We start from the raw sequence: 22,000 nt of genomic DNA, 5'->3' as shown, positions 1-22,000 counted from the left end.
CAGTTTACACGTGCTTTATAAACTTCTAAAAAGCACTGGGAAAGCCTTCTGGAAGCCCACTCTCTCTGCAATACCTTAAACGGCCTTGGTTGGTTGTTTAAAAAGTGCTCTGAGTTTTGTTTGTAATTGTAATCTTGGCCTTTTTTTCACTTTGGTATTCAAGTGGATGTTGCTTACTCTGTGATTTATATTCATAGCTGCACAGCGTTTTCTCAGTACTTGTTTGGGCTGTTCTTATGCTATGCAAGGTCCTTTGCAGAAGTTGGAACCCATCTTCTGTTTAAAGTCCCAGAGAACTCTGCATGTTTGCTAGCCCAGTTAGGAATCACTAAAATAGAGATGAATGGCTATCGGAGGGCTTGGGGATCACACACCGGTGTGAGATGGGGACCTGCCGGGGGGGGGGAGGGTGGGGAAGGTTCTGCCTAAAGAAGCTTGCTACTCGGTACACAGAGCTCAGTACACAAGCACTTTTGTTTAATAAAAAAATGTGAAGAGGAGGCCAGGTTTTCCAGATATGACATTCGTATTCTATACCTGGCGTATTAAAGGAAAGCACCCTTTGAACAGGAGCTTTCTAATACTGAGCAGATGGGAGTTGGGGGGAGCGTTGGGCAGAAAGGGGATTTACTGAAATGACAGTGGGCACCCTCAGAATGACGGGGAGCCTTGGGGAACCAGGCACAGGCCAAATCAGCAAGGGACACTCCCCGGTCCTGCTGCAGCAGCTGTGGAAGGAAGGCAGGCGTGCTCCCCATCGAGACTCAGGAAGTGAGACCTGTGCTGAGAAACTGTTTGGATGCCATCCAGGATGAATGACGTGTCTAAACAGCAGGGTGATTCTATGCTCATCAGCACTTGAGATGGTAATCGTTCCAGTCGCAGTTCATGACATGGGAAAGCAAGAGGTCCTACCGAGTGTCCTCCTGTCTTGCAGCGCTGGCGTGGGCAGGACAGGCACCTACATCGTGATCGACAGCATGCTGCAGCAGATCAAAGACAAAAGCACAGTGAACGTCCTGGGCTTCCTGAAGCACATCAGGACACAGCGCAACTACCTCGTCCAGACGGAGGTAAGCGGCTGCCGGGGCTGCGGACGGGGAATGGCCTCGAGGCGACAGGTTCATTCTCTCAGGGCCTGGAGGAATACACTGGTTGGTATTAGAAGGGATCCTGGCCAGGATACCATTCTTTGGCTTCCAGTTGTCCATTACTGTGTGGATCTTAAATTTGGAATCCTCAGCAACTACACACGCACTTATGTAGCCAATACACTTGGCTCTAGGACGGTGGAGAGTGAAAATATATATGTATAGTATGTGAAAGAATGGCAATAAAGTCCTTCTTTGAACTCCCATTTCTCCATCGCATGCTACACTGAACCTATGGTTTGGGCCAGTGGTACTCAACCTTCCCAATGCCGCGACCCTTTAATACAGTTCCTCATGTTGTGGTGACCCCCAACCATAAAATTATTTTTGCTGCTACTTCATAACTGTAATTTTGCTGTTATGAATCGTAATGTAAATATCTGATATGCAGGATATATTTTCATTGTTCGCAACCCAAAGGTTGAGAACCGCTGGTTTGGGGCATGGTAGGGAATATAGAACTACACTCGGCACAGTCTCTACCCTAAACTAAGTTACAATGGATAAGCAAGTAAGCATGGGGGCAACCCAGATAGGGGTAATGCTTAAAGAAAAACACGGGGAGGTCCCTGCTACAGGAAGAGCTCATCCAAGGTTGATTTTAGGGATGGGGTAGAGGTGGCCGCCCCTTAGCGGCCCTGCTCAGTGACTGCTGTATATTGTGCCTATTAGGAGCAGTACATTTTCATCCACGATGCCTTGTTGGAAGCCATTCTTGGAAAAGAGACTGAAGTATCTTCAAATCAACTGCATAGCTATGTGAACAGCATCCTCATACCAGGAGTAGGAGGAAAGACACGACTGGAAAAACAGTTCAAGGTAGCGTTTTCCTACATTTCTTTGGTGAAAAAGCAAGGAATTAAGAAATACCACGAGTTTGGGGTCATGTCTTCCTTTGCATGAACATACAGACTGAAATGGATTACTGTTTATACTCCTCAACTGTAATGCAAAGAAATACAGAGTTCGACCTCTGTCTGCATTGTTGGGGCCCAAGTAGAGAGTGCGGTGCTGCATTTTCTTCCGACCAATTTACAACTGGATCTGAACGTGGGCACCAGCCCCTGACCACAATGACATAGTGCTTTGGAATCAGTCCCCACTGTCTAAAAAATACCCTACCCTATCTTATCCTTACCAAGAACAGTTATTGAAGACTATCCTAGCAGATAATTTAGAAACTAGGAAAGAGCTGCTAAAGAATACTAGAGAAAAGTTAACTTTTCCTAAACGGTTGTTTTCTTTGATAGGGGCATGACATTTAAAAGCAGTTAAGGTTTATATGGAATGGAGTAAAGGTGGGAAAAGAGACTATAAGGGTGGTTAACATAATTAAGACCAGAAAAGCTGTTACCTCAAAGGATTTATTATAACTTGCTCTAATCTCTAAGTGCTTTTCTATTTCCCAGTCTCTCAGTCTTTTAAATTTTCTGTTTTTGCATTGTTCCATGTGTAATTTCTCATTTTGTATCAAGGTGGGAAGAATGAGATGAGTCTGTACAGTTTTGGTTTTCATGGTAAAACTTTCCATGGACTCTGAAACCTTCATTTGCTTCTCCCCTGAAGAAATGAGACAGCCAAGCAAATTATAGCAAGTGATGTGAAGTGAGGAAGATTAATTTCAGAGTTCAGTCATGACAATTTCATATTTCTAGCTCTCCTTCCATAATATCCAAAGTACTCTAAAAAAACATTTGAGGTAATTAGTGTCTCATTTTATGTTTAAAATGAATTCCTGTAAAATAATTAAGTACCAACATTTTTTAAAGGCTGCCTTTCCTATTTCTGTAATATTTTACATGTACTTTTTTTTTTGAAAACCATATTCTGGCAAAGGACTTATGTCCAAAATGTACAAAGAGCTCTCACAACTCAATCTAAAATGGGCAAAAGTTTTGAATACACATTTTATCAAAGAAAATATACAAATGACCAATAAGCACATGAAAAGATGCTCTACATCATTCATCTTTAGGGAAATGGAAATAAAAACCACAGGAAACCATTTCATACCTATTACAATGTTGGTGCAGTACATGTACTTTTCAAAAAATTCATCAAAGAAATCACTTCATTCCATTGGGAACCAGGTAATTGAACCTTTTACAGACACTAACCTCTTTAGAACTTGAAGGAGAAAAAATAATCAGAAACTTAACGACATCCAGGGCCTTTGACATTAGTATTTAGAGGAGGCCATTCCCATGTATTCTATTAACATGAACCAGAATATAGATATACAGGATTGACAAAGTGGTTCAACCAACTTATATAAACAGGAAGAATAACCAAACTACTGGGCTAATTATTTGTCACAGCCTTACAAAAATGTCAGTTCAGTTCAACAAAAATACTGAGAACTCAGTCAATTCTTTGAGAAGTCGATTAGTGCTTTTTAGCATAGCTCTTATGCCTGAAGGATTCCAAGAAAAAGGTTCACAAAACCAATGACATCAACAGGAAGAATCCACATTCATCCAGTAAATATCTATTACCTAGTACCTATCACAAAGGAGCCAAACCCCTGGTAGAAGAAGTAAGACAAGCATAGAGACAACCAAGGTAACCTAGAGAAATACCACTCGTGAAACAAAAATACTCTCCTAGTTTCTAAATTATCTGCTAGGTAGTAATCTGATTATTGGTATTTTTTTCCCAGATCATCAGGCAAATGCTATCAATTATACTTTTTTGGTTTTATTGTTTTTTACCTTTATTGATAAAATTTAACATATGTTCATCAAAATATCTTGAACTACATATTGCAAAATGATTATCACAACAAGGTTAGTTTGCATGTCCACAACTCTGCCCTTGACTGAAGACTAAAATGTTGTTTTTCCTTCAGCTGGTCACACAATGTAATGCAAAATACGTGGAATGCTTCAGTGCTCAGAAAGAGTGCAACAAAGAGAAGAACAGAAACTCGTCGGTAGTGCCATGTAAGATCTTAAAATCAGTTTGACTTGGTTGGGTGTGTTAGTATCGTTTCCACTGGAGATTAGGTAGCGCTAATATGTAATCGGACACCACCCCGGGGAAGGTGATGCGGCAGGACAACAAAGGCAATTTGATCAAACTGGGGAGGGCCGGCTCTCAGTGCCAGCAAGTCACTGCGGCTGCTTGACATGAAACCTAGTTTCAGTTCACCTCCAAGTGCAAGAACTAGGTTACTTCTGCCATGCGGTAACTATAAAAAAAGTAAAGTGTTATCCGTTATCACTGTGGCATTAACACTCCTTTAAAACTTGGATTCCCAAGACGAACCTGTACAGTGGTGACTATACCATTGAAGTATTCTGCCTATTGAGATCAAAGCACTGTTGCTAGGTGGTGACCTTTGTATAAATAACTCGGGACACGGGCATAGGCGATCATTGGAGAGATGATCTCCCCTGGGAAACGCCACTGTGTTTTAAGCCCTTCATGGGGAGAGAGAGATGGATAAGGGGATGGCAAAAGAGCGAAGTAAAATATGGTGGTGCGATTGTAGGAATGTGAAATCAGAATAAACTTGATCTGAAACCTGCCATCTGCAGAGTATTCGTGAAAACGTCTCCCACAGTAAAATGTTCCTGCACCGCCTATGTCCTGGGAATGTGTAGCGCATTTCATTTTACATCCTGCTAAGCTGCTAACACTTTAGCTTGGCTAAAAAGAAAGGGGAGCCAGGAGGATGTTACCAGGTAAATTTTAGAACGCACTATTGGTTCCGTGTGTGTAATAGGCAGATGTGGTGTTTTCTTTTCGCATGTGACAGCTGAGCGCGCTCGAGTGGGCCTTGCACCGTTGCCTGGAATGAAAGGAACAGATTACATTAATGCTTCTTATATCATGGTGAGAGTCAACCGTTAATTATAAATAAAGTCAATTAAACTGAAAGGTGCTAAAGAGCAGATACCACTTATGTGATTGATTTCATTTTTCAAAGAATTTCTCGATGTGTAATATCAAAATTAGAGAGATTTCCATGTCTTGGAACCTCTAACAAAAGACCCCTAAGCATTTGGGGGTACAAAAATGCTTAAGCTAAGAAAAGTGCTTGTTAAGGAATTAATTTTATTGTTAATTCCACCCATCTCGTCTTTAAATAAATGTTGAAATTACCATTAAGTAAAAACAGCAGGGGCAACTAGAAATGAATTGTACATGGAGAGAAAATTGTCTACACGTGTTAGCAGAAGTGCTTCTAAAAATTAGCCAAATGCACTGAATGCCTCTTTTCAATTATTTCAGTACGGTCCAAACAGTGCTACCTTATTTCATGAATATGTTTTACTACTGCAATGTTAGAATAAAATGATCATAATTGTTTGTCTTCCTACCTGAAGGGCTATTACAGGAGCAATGAATTCATTATCACCCAGCATCCTCTGCCACACACTACGAAAGATTTCTGGCGGATGATTTGGGATCACAATGCGCAGATCATTGTCATGCTGCCGGACAACCAGAGCTTGGTGAGTGAAGCGCATCTGCTGTATGCTAATGAGCCAGGCAGCCTTAAGCATCAATCACTTCGGTACTTGCCACAGGGCTGTGTCGTGTCTGTAGGTGCTAGGGAGGAGCCCAGACCTCTCATCTTTAACCTGCCCCCATTCCTTGTGTAGACTCAGTCCCCCTCCCTGCCAGTTCATTACTTGATTCTCTAATGCTGGTGGTATCGCCCCTCAGTTGCACTGTGCATGGCAGTGCAGCAGCAGGTTTTGAAAAGGTCTTTTTATTAACTTCATTAATGTATGACCTTCACCCGCTGGGGGCCAGCCCCAGCGGGGGTCCAGGGGTTCCCAAAGGTGTGGACGGAGTCGGCGAAGAATGTTTTACAGGGAGACAGCATTCAGAACTCTCTAGCTCTCTTTAGTCTCCGTGGATCTTCCTCTGGGCCTGGCTGAGACCACAGAGAAAGATCCCAAGGCAAGCTGAGCCTTTATTTTATAGTGAGAAGTAAACAAGGCAGTGGTTACCAAAGTTACACTGTTCTTGTGAGTTTCACTTGTTTTGACCATGGTTATACTTCCTGCACTTCCTCAGCCCATTAGCTTCCCAGATAAGATCTAGGGAGTGTTACAAGGTCAAGCCTAATTATGCTAAGAGGACTGTGCCCTCTAAGCTGGGAATTGTTTGTGACTTTGCCCACATGTCAGTCCGAGGCTTAACCCTGTATCAGCTCCCTACATTCACCAACCTCTATAAACAATAATAGCAGCTAACGTTTTGAGAATGTAGCTGTATTTATCACTCCATGTATTTTTTTAACTTATTGGAGTGGCACTGGTTATTAACTCATTCATTCTCCTCTACAGTTGCATAACAGAGGTACTATTAATAGCTGGGGAAACTGAGGGAAGTAAGTTGCTCATGGCATCCATGAATGATCAAACAGAGTCAAGATTTAAACCTGAGTAGCCTGAGCTCATACTTTCAATCATTTTGCTGTAGTGTGTGTCCCAGCCACATCATAGAAGTATCTCCCAGCCACCCCCCCAAAAAAATTGTATAAAAAGTAGTAACACATTGCTTTTCCCTGCCATCGGTAAGGCAGAGCCATTACAGGGAAGGAGAGAAGGAAAGGCTCTCCCATTCCCACTTAAAGGTGTTTAAGAACCTCACTAAGCTACTACCTCTTTCTCTTCTCTTTAGTCCTTCCCTGTTGAGCTCTCTAAACTACGTAAGAGAAGGGTCAGCAAATGTTGTGCTTAGATCTCTTCCTTCCAGAATGAGTTGGGTTCAGAGGTTCCTGTAAGGACATGTGAGCACATGAAGTCTAAACAACACGAGGATCTGCCTCATGAGTGTCAGATGAGTGAGGTTTCGGTCAGGAAAGAACAGTGTGATTGAACCCTAGTCTGGGTGACATGCATTTGACTGTGTGCCCAGTGAGTAGGAACTTCTTTGCTGTCGCATTCTGCTCCAGCTTCAGAATACCAAGGCTGCTTCTGCACCATAGAATGGCAACCGAGTTGAGAAGCTGAAAACCGAGTGTAAATTTTCAAATTAGCTGGCAGTAGGGGTCTGTTCTGTTGGCATGAGGAATTTGGAGGCATGTAGGGCTGTTAAAACATTCATTTGTTGGATGAATTAGTATTTTATTTTCACTTAACAGAGGACAGTCACCAAAAGCATGTACCCAAAAGCTCACTGTATGGGGAGGCTGGACCAAACGCGAGGACACATGGTCTGCAGACAGTGAGGATATAGGAACTGCCCTGGGCCACGTCATCTCAGTATCGCTGAGTTGTAGGGGGGCTGCAGGAGCATCACACTTGTCTGTACTTTCAGCTCCAGTGCCCAAAGTCAGATTCATTTATTGTAGTTTTTCCTAAAAACCATGTCTCTGGCCAGTGGGTCTCAGTGGTTAGGGCATCGGCTGATGCACCAAAGGGCCTTGGGTTCAATCCCCAGCCCTGGTCAGGGTGTGTGCAGGAGGCAACCAACCTATGTATCTTTCTCACACTGATGTTTCTCGCCCCCTCACCCCCTTCTACTCTCTCTAAAAATTAGTGGGGAGAATATCCTTGGGTGAGGATTAACAACAAAACATTTAAAAATGTTTCTGGACTCCTATTTGTTTGTATTACTAGTATAACTTTACAAGACCACAATTCTGTGACTAGCCCAAAAGTCACTGGTTCCTAATGGATAAAGCACTGTTAGAGGTGCCTGGACATCTTTGACCTCTGTAAATATATTTGTCACAAAACAAGCATGAGACCAGGGTGCCTACTGAATTAACAAGTAGCATTTGTTTTTCTCCGTCTTTCAAGATGATCCATTATTCCCGTTTACTACCTGTATTCAAAAGTTTCTCTCTGCCTTCCTTTCACCATAACTAAATCCCTCTGGCAGCCATTAGACCAACTCCATAATTTACTATTCATGTTGTCCTCATAAAAGTTCTTTGAGATAGGTAGTTTTGCTGTTCCCACTTTGCAGCCATGGAATGGAAGGCTCAACTACATTAATTTATTCATGATCACATCCAACCCTAAATCTTATGCTTAGTCTGTGCATATTGGTTAAATTTAGTGGCCTTGTCCATCATCAATTACCTTGTTTTTAATATCTGCTAAAAGGGCCCTACTTCCATCTCCTTTGGATGAAGTTTATTGAAACACTGACAGTTACAGACTTCTTTTGTATAGCCTGAACTCAATCGCTAATCTGCTTCCCCTTATGCTGAGCTTTAAAAATAAAAATGTACTTGGCAATAGCTGTATTGAAACTTGAAAGGGTGATAAGTCTTATTGGACTGTTGGCTCATTTCTAATGCAACATTGTAATATTAAACAAAACCCTCTTTGTTTTGAACACTATTCAGAATTATTTCTGACTTCACTAGCAGTATCTTAGCATTTTCAGGAAAATGCCCAAAGAAAGTTTAGTTTGTCATAGGAACTGATTAGGAAAGGGAGGGGGGCTTATTTTCAAAATCATTGTATTGCTCAGCCAGCAACAATTAACTTTTTTTAGGTCTCCATAGTTTTCAAGGATAGAATTCAAGTACGAAGCCTGAATATTTACTTTTAATCTTAAAATAGATGAACATTTTAAAGCTTGCCTGATTCAAGGCTAAAAGGCTTTCTATGTTATCCCTTTTTGAAACCTAACATCATGTACTAACTTTTCTTTTAAAGAACACTGTGTACCTACAGCCAAATGCTATTTATGTACAGCCTCTGTCCCTTAACATTTATCAGAGATTTTGGCCAACTCATGGCCCTCTCTGGAGTCCTGTAAAGGCCGATGATAAAAATCCCTTACCTCACCAGTATATTGCAATCATTAAATAAGATAGAGAATGTTATTAAAGTCCTTTGCAAAATGTTAACCAACTGTGAACTATTATTAACATAATCCATAGGAAATGACAATTAGCCTGTCGTAGCTGCTTAAGCAATTATGAATAATAGCTTAGAATTAATTGACCTAAATCCCATCTCCTTTTCCATGACAATTATATTACAGAGCACTTCTCAGCTGCGGCCAATGCATCCTCCATAGATGCATTTTGGTTGTTTGAGTGACATAGGTGAGCATTGGTAGAAATGGTTATAATCACGTATGTTTTACAATAGAATACAATAAATAACCAATGAACTCAGCATGATTAGATAAGGATATAATTCTATGAACCTAATTTAAAAGGTGACTTGAGAGGTACGGCAAACATAAATCATTTTGCAAGAGAAAATTCATACACAAATGTTTGACAGCACTGCAGAGGATTTTAATCTATGTATTTTGGTTCCCACAGGCAGAAGATGAGTTTGTGTACTGGCCAAGTCGAGAAGAATCCATGAACTGTGAGGCCTTTACCGTCACCCTTATCAGCAAAGACAGACTGTGCCTCTCTAATGAAGAACAAATCATCATCCACGACTTTATTCTGGAAGCTACTCAGGTAACCTAACCCTCAGTGCTGAGTAATAGCTATATTTGGGCAGATTGGTCTAAGTAACAAGTAATTTACCACCCTCCAGGCAGGTCTAGGCATGTGAGTATGACTTAATTTTAAATATGTATACTTCCCCTTTTTTCACCTTCCCATAGTTGCCAAACATAACCAGCTCCTCTGAGTGAGCACATACAAAGGGGCCTGTTGACATAATTGGAACAAACACTATTCTAGCACTCAGTGTTTTCTTTGCCATCAGAAATGGAAAGCTTGCGGTGTGTTGCAGGGATGATGATGATAAGACTTTTGGTTACACAGTATTTTAATGTGTTGTAACTGCCTTCTTAAGGGACAGGTAAGAGGGGAGCTGGCTTATGATCTCCTAAGCTCTTCCTCTTTTTTTTTTTTTAATTTTAAAGATGAGAAAAATTGTCACATGAAATTTTTGCCTGAATAAAATAGGATCCTGCTGTTTCACTGTCATGAGCTGCTCGCTTTGGTCTTTAGCTGCAAGAAGTGCTTCCTCAGGAGCAGGTTGCTGCCACGGATGGTAGAGTGAAATGAACCCTGTTGTCTTGTTGTAGGATGACTACGTCCTGGAAGTCCGGCACTTTCAGTGTCCCAAGTGGCCTAACCCAGACGCCCCCATCAGCAGTACCTTTGAACTTGTCAACGTCATCAAGGAAGAGGCCTTGACAAGGGATGGCCCCACCATTGTCCACGATGAGTATGTATCTGCTTCTTAAGTTTCAAGTTCACACGGTTGCCTGTTGCATTGCTCCAGCAGCGAAAGGGAAGACATTTTAGACACCCGTTCGTTCCCTCTCAGCGACAATTCTGTGTCATTTCTAACATGTACCTGTGCAGGGTGTTGTGGTCCTGTCTGCACTTTAACGTGTCAAACCCTTCAGGTTCTAGAATTTGTGCTCTAGAAAGGGGCAAGTCCTGTATCTGAGCCCAGAACAATAGATTCACATGCTTTCCAAGGTTTTGTTTCAATAACACAAATCAATTAAATTACTAATTATCTATGTTTAGATAGTTACCTTTATTTTAACACTCCTACACTGAATTTTCAAAGAAATCTAGGGAAAAAACCTTTTTAAATATGGTTTAGTTGATTAGCAGTAAAGTTAAACTACTAGAATTTACAGTGTGCTTTGAAGTTTAGAGTTCTGTCTTTGGGATTTTAAAGGTAAAGAATGTAGGTCTCAAAGAGAAGTTGCTCCTGGCTCAGAGATTCTAAGGTACAAACAGTGCTCAGACCCAGCTCCATCCACTTTACTAAGAGGGAAAGGGCCACAGACAGGCCTCATGGTGTATGGATATCTGGACAAACCTGCGAGTCAGCTGTATAGAACCTCACCAACCTTTAGCCAACATGGCACTAGTGACACATCCTCATCTCTAGTTTAGTTCCCAGGGATCTAGCTTTCTTGGCCCGCAAATTCTCAGTGCATCCATCATACTCATTAAATTACCAACTACTTCAATAGCATAGGTATTAGTTTGAAAATAAAGCTTATGTTGTCCCTCCCCCTGGCCCTTGAATTTATGAAATAATTGAAAGGGCACAAAGATTTTTGACCTAGGTCAGCACCTTTACCTCAAATCCAGAGTTCTCTTCTATCTACAGGAAGCTATTTTACTGGCTGTCTCCTTAGGAAATGGTGACTATTGCAGAACATTGGCCTGACTTAGATTAAGAATTAAGATTAGAACAGCATTATAGTCCAAACTTCAGTTCGTGTGAAAACCGCCAGCAGTGCATAAAAACAGCACACAGACAGCCTCAAAATCACTGGGTAGTTGCTGCTGGCTATGAAACTTTAGGGTAGGCAGTGATAAATTTAGGGCTGATTCTAGAAGCCCCCCCCCCCCCCCCACTAAAGTAAATCATTTTTAAATTACTTCTGGGTGTTACCATCTCCTATTAATTCAGGCCAAATAATAATGTTGCTGCCCAAGTTCTAAGACTCACTTGGATGGTATAATAATACTCCAAGGAATTTTGTCCTAAAATCAATAAAACACTTAATCTTTTAGTTTTATGGTAAGGGAAGGAGAAAAGAAAAAAACACCACCGCCTACTTAAACAGTATTAGCAGAACTGTTTCATTCATTTATTTATATTCAGCTTTTGGGTGTATTACTCAATGATTTTTATTTTATTCCACCTCTGGAATCATCAAAGGTAGCTGTTCTTAGGCCTAAATAAGAAAAGATAAAGTTAACCCTAAACCAATGGGTCTACAAATATCATATAAGTGATGGGGATGAAAACCACCTAAAGCAGTGTGTTCATTCATTTCTCCTTCCACCATCATTAGGTGATAAGCGATTCCACAGAAATTACTTTTCCACATTACTAACGTTAAATTTTTAAACAGCTGCTAGTGCTAGTGCAATACTCTGAATGCCAGTTACCTTTCAGGACCTATATCCCTTCATGATGGCCTTCAAACCCCTATATGTAGCTTATCTGAAACCAAACCTGTCCTCTTCCTGCCGGCCCCATCTACCACCTCTGGTTGCTGCTCCCCACCCTTCCAGCACAGCACAAATTCTCCCACAGTCTGGCCTGCTTCCTCTTCCAGCTGCCAGCCCATCCTCCTACAGGCCACTTTCCCTGCCAAATCTTTCCTCTGAGTGCCCCTTCACTCAACACACTGTTCAAAAAGTCTCACTCATTTCAGAGGTGATCATCAAAATCATTTATAAACATCACATCCTACCAGAGCCGTTCCTATTTATCAGATATTGTAACTATTTGTCCACATGGCTGTTGAGACCAGCAGTGGGAACTCTGTCATCCCAGCCTCCACAGGGTGAGGCCCAGTGCCTGGCACACAGCGGGTACTATGCTTCAGACTGTGATGACCTACAAAAATTCAAGGTTATGTACCCCGATATGAATTTTCGCCAGAGAGCCTTGCACCTGGTTTTTTGTTGGATTTGTCAATTCTTCTGTGAACAGTGAAGCCAATTTACAAAGCATTTTAAACTCAAAATTAGAAGTGAGCTGACTTGGAGAGAAGACCTGAGCGCTTCCACTGTAAGTCAGAGTTTAGCTCTTAGTGCCCAGACTCTGGTCTTCATAGCCATCTTTTTAACACCTGCTTTCAGGATCCTCAGCTGTGTGCCAGGTAGATGACATTTCTAGATCAATGATAAAATTCCTCACCAAAACATAAACTAATGCTCTTTGAGGGCAGGCACAGCATCCTGTATTCATCTGTTTAAGTCAATTCTGTTCAGAGCTGAGCCGTATCATTACTGTCAGGTTTTTACAAGGGAGTCTGTTTCTACAGAAGTTGGGAGATAGGTTCTTACACAGTCTTGTGAGACAGTAGGTTAGGCCCTCACAGCACATTCATTCTGGGGACATATCTGTCACCCTATTGGATATCACAGCCTAATTTCACTAAACGGTTCTCGAAGGGTGTTCTAAGGACACTTGATTGGGAGATTGGAGGGGAAAGGGGGCCAGTCCTCAAGGCCCTTCCATGAGATGGAGATTCAAGAGGTGAACACTATTTTCATAATAATGTAGATACTGTTTGCCTTGTTCACGCCTTCTGCCGCAAGCGAGCATACAGTACAGCGTTCCTGAGCTGTGTGACCTGGGAGGCATCCTCGCTCTGATGCTTAACGGAATGTGTGCTTGCATGGCCTTCCTCAGTTCTAATTTCTGATATTGACAGATAGAGCTCACATAAGCACAAGCTCTTTGGGGGTTTTCAGTAACTTATTTTAATTTGGTCCTGAGATAGTCTATAGGAGATGCAGAAATGTATGGAGTGCCTTCTATACCAGCTGCTGCAAAGACACTCCTTCATCACCAATTCATTTAATCCTCAAATTCACCCTCTGGGAGGGGAGCTGGAGGATCCCTGCTTCACATATGAGAAAACAAGTATAGTGACGCTTAGTAACGGCCTGTGTGCACAGCCAGTAAGTGTCAGAGCTACAATCATTTGTGGGGACCAGTGTAAAATGAAAATGCAGGAACTGTCCAAAAATTAAGAATTTCTACATGGCTACAACAGAGCACTAAACTTAAGTGCAGGACCCTTCTGAGTAGGGGATCTAGCAAAACACTCCCCCCCCCCCCACGCTCCCCGCAACTGAACAGGTGGCGAGGCTAGAAGCTGGCCCTGCCACAGTCAAATCCAGCTACTTTCACAGTAAGCATCCTGCACTCACATCTGTCAGACTGAGTGTTTTCCTACTTTATTTCTCATTCACTTACAAAGTTGTAATTTCTTATAGTACTGCGGAAGGTGTTTGCATTGCTATTTCCCCCCAAGATTGCATTCTTAGCTATCATGTTAAAAACAACCTAAGAGCAAAGCTGTAACAATTGTGAGTAGTTATATGAAATAGTAAAAAGTGATTAAATGGGCATATAGATGTTATACACACTGACTATGCAAGCAACGCTGGTGTGTTACAAAATGTGTATCGGCAGAGCACCTACAAACATTGCACTGGTTGGTACCTTAAAGTGCTTGCATTTCTTTTGATGTCTCTGTGGCGTAGGAAGGGAAAGATGAAAATGCTTCGTTAACAGCACTAGTTAAAAAGCATTGCTTTGCCCTAGCTGGTTTGGCTCAGTGGATAGAGCGTTGGCCTGCAGACTGAAGAGTCCCAGGTTTGATTCCAGTCAAGGGCACATGCCTGGATTGTGGGCTTGATCCCCAGTAGGGGGCGTGCAGGAGGTCGCTGATCAATGATTCTCTCTCATCATTGATGTTTCTATCTCTCCCTCTCCTTTCCTCTCTCTCTAAAAATCAATAAAAACATATTAAAAAAAAAAAAAAAAGCATTGCTTTGAGGGAGTGCAGACAAACTGCCAGAGCCAGGACTTTATATACTCTTCTTACTGATCTAGCTTATAAAGGACCTGCCTCATTTTTTACCACGGACCTCTAATTTTAAGTGCAGATCCATGAAACTTGACAAACATTCTTTAATCCTACTTAACTCCCAAACTGCTGAAAAAAAGAATGGCCTTTCAATCTTTATTCTTTCATATTCGTGCTTGGTTTATAGAGGGTACTTAAAAATATCTGTGCATTTGGTTGATTTGACTTCATTTTTAGTCATGTTTAATGTCTTTTTGCGTATATACTTCATTTTAATTTAGATACTGACTTAAGAGTGGCTAAATATGGGAAAGGCCAGAGCAACCCCACATGGTCTGGATAACTTTAAGAACGAAGGAAGGGGAAAGGGATCCCCAAGTTTAACAGTTTCTCTAGAACAGACTAGCAGAGGTTAAATTCTCCCCCTGGAAAACATCGGCACCGAGCTAAAATGAGAAAGTAGTAAACTCAGTACAACTTAGCATCTGAGGAAAGAGCAATCATAACAGGATTTTAAAATATGCTCAGAGATCTGAAGGAAGACGGTGTGAAATGAATGAAAAGCCTGTGTCGTGTGTCAGGAACAAATTAGAACCTAGGAAATGGAAAGATGTGCTGGTAGTAAAATGGACAAAGCGGAAATCAAACTCAAAGTGGATTCAGAAGTTTCAACATATGTCTAAGAGGTGAGCCCATGGAGAGATGCAAGAGGAAGAAATAAATGGCTGAGGTTTTCTGAGAACTGAATAAAGAGATAAATTCTTGCACAGAATGATCAGGATACATTGGAATAAGACACCTGAATACCACAATTAACAAGACTGAGCTGAACTAACAGTGATATGTAAAAGAGTTTACCTAAGAGACTGTATTGCGAGACCATATAGTCTCTTCACATGCAAATAGTTTAGATAAATTGACCATAAATGGAATTTCAGTACGTTAAAAAAGAATGATGCCACATTCATTGATTACAATGCATTAATATTAAAAACTAATAATGCAATGAGACCCCAAATCCTTATACTAAGACACTGAAGTCCTTATATCTAGAATTGTAGATAACTGATTAAGGTATTGAAAATAGAAATTACAAAATACTTAAAATTAAATGTAGCCAAACTACACTGAGGGAAAAAAAAAATTCTAGCCTAGGCTGTGTTTATTGCAGAAAAGATTAAAAATAAGGCTAACGTTTCACCTCAAGAAAACAGGAAAAAAATAGATAAATTTTTAAAAAAGTTCAAGGAATGAAAAGATAGAAGCCAGCAGTGATGAAATGGGGGCAGGGAGGAGATAATAAGTCTAATGAAAGATAGAACTTTGAAAAATGGTGAAGAAAAAATTTACCATATATCTGTAATTACATGAAAACATTTGAGAATTGTTAATATCCTTAGGTGTGATGATAATGTTTATTTTTTTCAAATCCTTATCTTTTAGAGTTTTATAACAAAATACTTGGGATTTGCTTCAATGTACATGAGGGAGGAAGTAGAGATAAAACAAGGTTTCTCTTGAGCTGGTGACTCTTGTGATTTTTCGAGGGCTACTGTACTATTGTACTTTTATGTAGGTTTGATATTTTCTATAATAAAAGGCTAAAGTAATAGAAGTATTTTAAAGGACACAAATATTTAAAACTATAATTCTATACTAGTAAACTCTTTTATGACTTACCTTTATTGTTGAAAGTATGACGAACATACCACCCTTTCTTCCCCCACGACTACCCCCAAGCTTTTCACTGCACTGTTGTTGGCATCCATATGCATATAAGTTCTTTGGTTAATCTCTTCCGGCCCCTCTCCCTTCAATCATAAGCATAATAAATAATACTTTTTGAACATATGGTAGATGTGCTAATCTCTGTTCCTAGCCATTTACATGTATCAGCTCAAATCTAGGCTCTAGTCACCAGCTATGAGGCTTTGGCCAGTTAATTCACCTGAATGTGCCTTGTTTCTTCAACCTCAAAATGTGGATAATACTAGTACCTAAAAATAGGTTATTGTGAAGGTTAAGTTGATGCATGCTAAATATCTAAAAAAGAGCCACACATTAGCGATGACTAAGAACTGAATAAAAGGATGAGTTCTCCAAACTTTGAAGGCCACTAAGTTCTGACAGGCTGCATCTAAACAACACACAAAACGGACATTAGAATATGGATAAAAATGTCTAAATACTGTCAAATAAGACCAGTGTGTTATATTCAAAGACTTATACATCATGAAAAAGTTAGATTGCTTCTGGGAATGAAGAGCTGGTTAAATATTACCAAAAAACTCAGTGAATTTAGAAAATTATTAAAGGTATTGCTAAAAAATCAATAAATGTTGCAAAGCAAAATAGCCCCTATTTATAATCCCCATCCCCCAAACAAAAACTCAGCAAACTGCAGGTATAAAGCGTCTTCTTTAATTTGATCAATGTTTATCAGAAAAACCTATACCATTTTTATTTAATATTAAAAACTTAGAAGCTTTACCATTAAAGAAAACAGCATGATGTATCCTTGTAGTGCTAGCGTACAAAGCTATCGAGGTCCTGACCAACGCAGTAAAGCAAAATACTTAAGGGTTGAAAAGAGGCAAAACTGGCATTACTAGCAGAAAAGATGTAGCCAACCTAGAGAAACAGTTCACAGATAATTAGACCTTAAAGAGAGTTCTGCCGTGTGGCCAGATACAAGTTCACCATATGAAAATCAACTTTCTATCAACTGAAACCAAACAAAATGCCGTGAGTCCATTCTTAGTAACAAACTTTAAAACACCTAGGAGTTAACCCAGAATGAAATTAGCCAAGACTATGAAGAAAACTATAAATTCTAATTGAAAGCATTAAAAAATATGCTGGAGCAATTAGTTACTCATGAGGAAAAATAACTAAAATCAGACCTTACCTTACACCAGCGGTTCTCAACCTGTGGGTCGCGATCCCTTTGGCGGTCGAATGACCCTTTCACAGGGGTCGCCTAAGACCATCCTGCATATCAGATATTTACATTACGATTCATAACAGTAGCACAATTACAGTTATGAAGTAGCAACAAAAATAATTTTATGGTTGGGGGTCACAACATGAGGAACTGTATTTAAAGGGCCAGAAGGTTGAGAACCACTGCCTTACACCAAAACCAGAATAAAATTCAAATGAATTCATAAAATGTGAAAACAATGTAAAATACTGGACTAGAGAAAGCATTCTCAAACAAGATTCCAAAAAAGCCAAAAATGAGAATTTGATCAACTTGATTACATCTAAACTTCATTACGACGTAAACAACCACAAACAATGTGAACAGAAACTAAAGATTGGAAAAAAATACTTGCAACATGTGCCATAGGTAACATAAAGTAACTTCTATGAATCCATTTAAAAGAGATAAACCTATTAAAGAAATGTCCAAAGTATATTAGTAGTCAGTTTCCGAAGAGGAAATATAGATTGTCAATAAGCAAAAAGATATTCAACTTCCCTGATAAAAAATACAAATTAAAACAATAGTAAGTTTTTCACCCACCAGATTGACAAAATAATTGAACTTTAAATTGATGAGGAAAGCCCTGGCTGGTGTTGCTCAGTGGTTACAGCATAGGCCCGCGCATCAAAGGGTCGTATTCCTGGTCAAGGGCATGTGCCTGGGTTGCAAGTTCGACCCCCAACCTGGTGGGTGGGTATGGGAGGCAACCAATTGATGTGTCTCTCTCACATCAATGTTTTTCTCTCTTTCTCCCCCCCCCTCCCCTTTCCTTTTCCATTCTCTCTAACTGGGTGAGGATTAACCAAAAAATAAATACATAAATTAAATGATGAGGAAAAACCAAATATTCTCATGCTGGGAGAAGTGTAAACAAGTAACAACCACTTGGGAGAGAAACTGGCAATATCTTGAAAACGGAAACAGGCATACCTGTGACCCAGCTCTTCTCCACATGGCTCCTCTTCCGATGCACGCCAGATACACACGTAACCTAAATGTCCGTCCTTGCGTGATGAGGGAGTCTGGTACGCCTGTAGCAGGTGGAAGAATGAGCTGGTTGAAATGCACTGACATACTGACATCTGGAAGGCTGCATCCAAAATTGAAACCGTTTTTTTTTTATCTGTGGATCCTTTACCTCTAAAGTTGGAGTGATTAAAGATGTAAAAATCTGTAATGTTTTCATTTCATGTAAGAATAATGCAGAAACTGCATACTTAATAGTTTTTAACAGCACAGTAAACACAGAGCATCTAAGTTCTAGTCTCATTTGTACCAGAAACACTACCTTGAACAATTGTATTTAATCCTCTGTTTGCTCATCATTCGTGTGGAAACTGCATCGCAGTCCATAGGAAAATGGAGCTGCCGGCCTGGGGAAAAGTCTCCTTCTCCCAAGACTTTTTTAAGCAACGAGAACCATATTTTTCAAAGAATTTACAGAAGATGCTATCGTTTAGAAAGCTTTGTGCCCAAAATACTTAAGATGGAACTCGTTTTGAGAATTCTCTGATTGCATTTGAGCATTGTATGTCCATTTTTATTCATATTTTGTAAGTTCAATTTAACTGTTTGGGATTATTCAAAAAAAAAAAAAAACAACTTGTAGAGCCTTTCACCTTTCTACTTGTTCAATGGTTTACAGTTAAAGTTCTGATATTATTGTTCCGACCATATTATCTAACCCGTCCAGGCATCAGATCTTCTGTATCTCTCTAAAGTCTAATTTTGAACTTCTCCTTTCATCTTAAACATTAAGCTAAGTATCTGATAAAGCCAGTTTGGGAGGTTTTACACTCATAGAGCAATGTCATCTTTATCTCAGGTTTAGCCTCTAAATCTCTTCCCCCGTCCAGTATTTCATTCATTTTTGTGTTTTAGAGTAAGTGTCAATACAGTCTACTTAGCTTCTATGAAAATATGCGAGGGTCATTCCAGTCCCTTAGTAGATCTGAACTAGCATGTCCTTTCTTCCCAAGGTATGGAGCGGTTTCAGCGGGAATGCTATGTGCCCTCACCACCCTGTCCCAGCAGCTAGAGAATGAAAACGCCGTGGATGTTTTCCAGGTTGCAAAAATGATCAATCTTATGAGGCCTGGAGTTTTCACAGATATTGTAAGTACTCTGCTTATTTATGACGACTATACAACATCAGTCAGAACTCAGGCTGCGGAGCAGTGGTTCCCAGCTGGGGGTGATTTGGGCCCCCTCCCCATCCCCAGGGGACATTTGGCAACGTCGAGACACTTTTTTTGGTTGTCACCACTGGAGTTGGAGAGAAGTGCTCTGGCATCCAGTGAGTCCAGGGATGCTGCTGAGCATCCTGCAGTGAATAAGCAGACCTCCAAAACAAAGAGTCGTCTGGGTGGAGAAACTCTGCTCTCTAGGGTATAGGGTTCCCTAGTTACAATAGGCGGATATCCTGTTATCTTAATGGACTCTCGACAGTGAGAATTAGTTCCAAGCTAGCGGAAACCTAAAGGATGTGAAGAAAGCACATATCTTGGTTGTAAAGGATTCATGTGATTTTTTTCAGGCAGCATGAACGTCCATTCCTGTTTCTCTAGTATGTTTTCCAGTTACATTTCTAATTAGTATTCCTGCCTTAGATGAAATGACTCCTCGGCTGCCCTCTGGCTCACGCCGTCTTCCTCTTGTTTTTTCAGGAACAATACCAGTTTGTCTATAAAGCAATGCTCAGCCTGGTCAGCACTAAAGAAAACGGAAACGGGCCCATGGCAGTGGACAAAAATGGTGCTGTTCTCATTGCGGACGAATCGGACCCTGCCGAGAGCATGGAATCTCTGGTGTGACTGCGACCTGCCAGGCGCCTAATTTGTAAAACTTCTGAAGACTGAGAACTTTTTTGAGGCCTTTTTTGCCAGACTCTAGGTTATACAATAACCCAGTTACTTTTTTACACTGATAAAAGTTTTGATATTTATTTTTTGCCATTTTATGTCTTAATGGTATCCTACTGAGCATTTGCACCTCTGTTCACCCCCCACCCCCCGTGAAACGCAATTTGACCTAGTTTGCACTATCTGATCAGTGTTACTGCCTATAATCTAATACTAAAGCAAACCCTGGTGTGACATTCCGTAACAACATACATGCTACTTTTTTAGTTCAGTACAGTGAAGGTCTTTGTTATGACAGTGACTCTTGGTTCTATTATTATTCTTGCTAAAGCAGTTACATTCTACTAGCAGGCAATGCTGTGTTTTTCCTCAGCCCTCTTCTACTATTTTTTTTTTTTTTAGACATTGTTCAATGCTGTATGCCTTCTATATTTTAGTGGATGAGCATTGTTTTCTTTTAAAGAATAGTAGGTTGTTGGGAGCTACTAAGAAGGTCGGTCAACCTCATGGCCTTGAAACAGTTCCATGTATGATGGGGAAGACATCCATTAAGAAATTAGAAGGTTTCAAAGTTGCTTCATGTGAACATCACCTATTAGTTACAAACGTATATTCATAGCTTAAAAATGCCCAACTGTGTCAAAATAAAGGATATCTCTGAATTACGGTTTTCACAGTAGCTATGTGGACAGTGTGTGTTATTTCCATCTGACTCTGAAATAGCTCCACCCTAAAAGCAGGACTACCTTTTACAATAGAGAGATGGCAATATTTTACACAGCTCCGCTAAGAAACCCTTTAGTGACTCTCCATTAATGTTTCGTGGTTTGTAATACCATACCTCACGGCAGGTGGAATATGAAAATTTTTGCAGGTGTGTAATTTTGAAACTAGTCCTCTAAAATTCCTATTACTCTTATCGCAATCTAATAAAAACTACCTATCTAGTTAACATTCTTTTCTTTCCTTTGTTTGCCAAACGTTTCATGATAAATCTCATAATTACATACATTCTTCTACTTAGGATTAGAATGAAAATACTTTATTAGCAAAAGTCTAGGACCATCTAGACTCCCACATGTGGGCAAATCAGATTTGGAGAGAGGAAAATTGAATCTTGGAAAAAACGTGATATCTACATTTTCAAATAGCTTTTAAAAGAGAGAGACAGCTTTGTATGTTTTGTGTAGTTTAGCCTCAAGAACAGACATATTTCACTAAAAGAGGCTGATGATCATCAGCCCCTGCAGCCACATTCACCCCGCTGTACATAATGGGAAAATTAGGAACATTATGAGGAATTTTAGTTCCTTTAGAAAAAAATAACCTACCTACTGAGATCTGTTTCTCCTAGTGCTTGCTTGCTTTCGAGGGACAACTTCTGTCGGGAGTGAAATCACCGCCAGAACTGGACCTGTTTAAAAAAAAAATGGTTTTGATTATTTTTTATGTCAATAAACTTCAACAAAAAGTCGCCACTGGCTATTTTACTATCTTGGTAGGCGTTCGAATAATAATGATCAGCAGCTCTGAGGTCCTATTTCTCTTGCACTGGCTTTCGGGGAAGTTTGTCAGAAGAGTGCTGAAGGGCCAAAGCCACCAAGCAGAGAGAGGCCACAGGCCACGCCCCGAGTTCTTATGCATAGGCCCAGTCAATGGAGTCCTCATGAACTAGGTGATTTTCAGGGCCAGGTTAATCTCATCTACCATGGATTTAGCAACACAGAATATTCCTT

General features: G+C 40.3%; 1 protein-coding gene across 1 annotated transcript in view; it reads left to right on the top strand.

Annotated features, from left to right (window-relative positions):
* PTPRG (protein tyrosine phosphatase receptor type G) overlaps nucleotides 1-21,738 on the top strand; it is a 266,165-nt gene extending 244,427 nt beyond the window's left edge. Inside the window, exons 20-28 of the mRNA XM_081106576.1 lie at nucleotides 938-1,073; nucleotides 1,824-1,970; nucleotides 4,000-4,093; nucleotides 4,912-4,988; nucleotides 5,483-5,611; nucleotides 9,406-9,552; nucleotides 10,131-10,273; nucleotides 19,383-19,518; nucleotides 20,070-21,738. Coding sequence (XP_080962702.1) covers nucleotides 938-1,073; nucleotides 1,824-1,970; nucleotides 4,000-4,093; nucleotides 4,912-4,988; nucleotides 5,483-5,611; nucleotides 9,406-9,552; nucleotides 10,131-10,273; nucleotides 19,383-19,518; nucleotides 20,070-20,216 — 1,156 coding nt within the window. The 3' untranslated portion in view covers nucleotides 20,217-21,738. The remainder of the gene's footprint in view (nucleotides 1-937; nucleotides 1,074-1,823; nucleotides 1,971-3,999; nucleotides 4,094-4,911; nucleotides 4,989-5,482; nucleotides 5,612-9,405; nucleotides 9,553-10,130; nucleotides 10,274-19,382; nucleotides 19,519-20,069) is intronic.
* The last annotated feature ends 262 nt before the right edge of the window (nucleotides 21,739-22,000 follow it).

The sequence above is a fragment of the Myotis nattereri genome, assembly GCF_964212035.1.
Source record: "Myotis nattereri genome assembly, chromosome: 14".
NCBI classification, from domain to species: Eukaryota; Metazoa; Chordata; class Mammalia; order Chiroptera; family Vespertilionidae; genus Myotis; species Myotis nattereri.
Note: the sequence above shows the minus strand (reverse complement) of the source record. Positions and strands in the feature narration are given on the sequence as shown.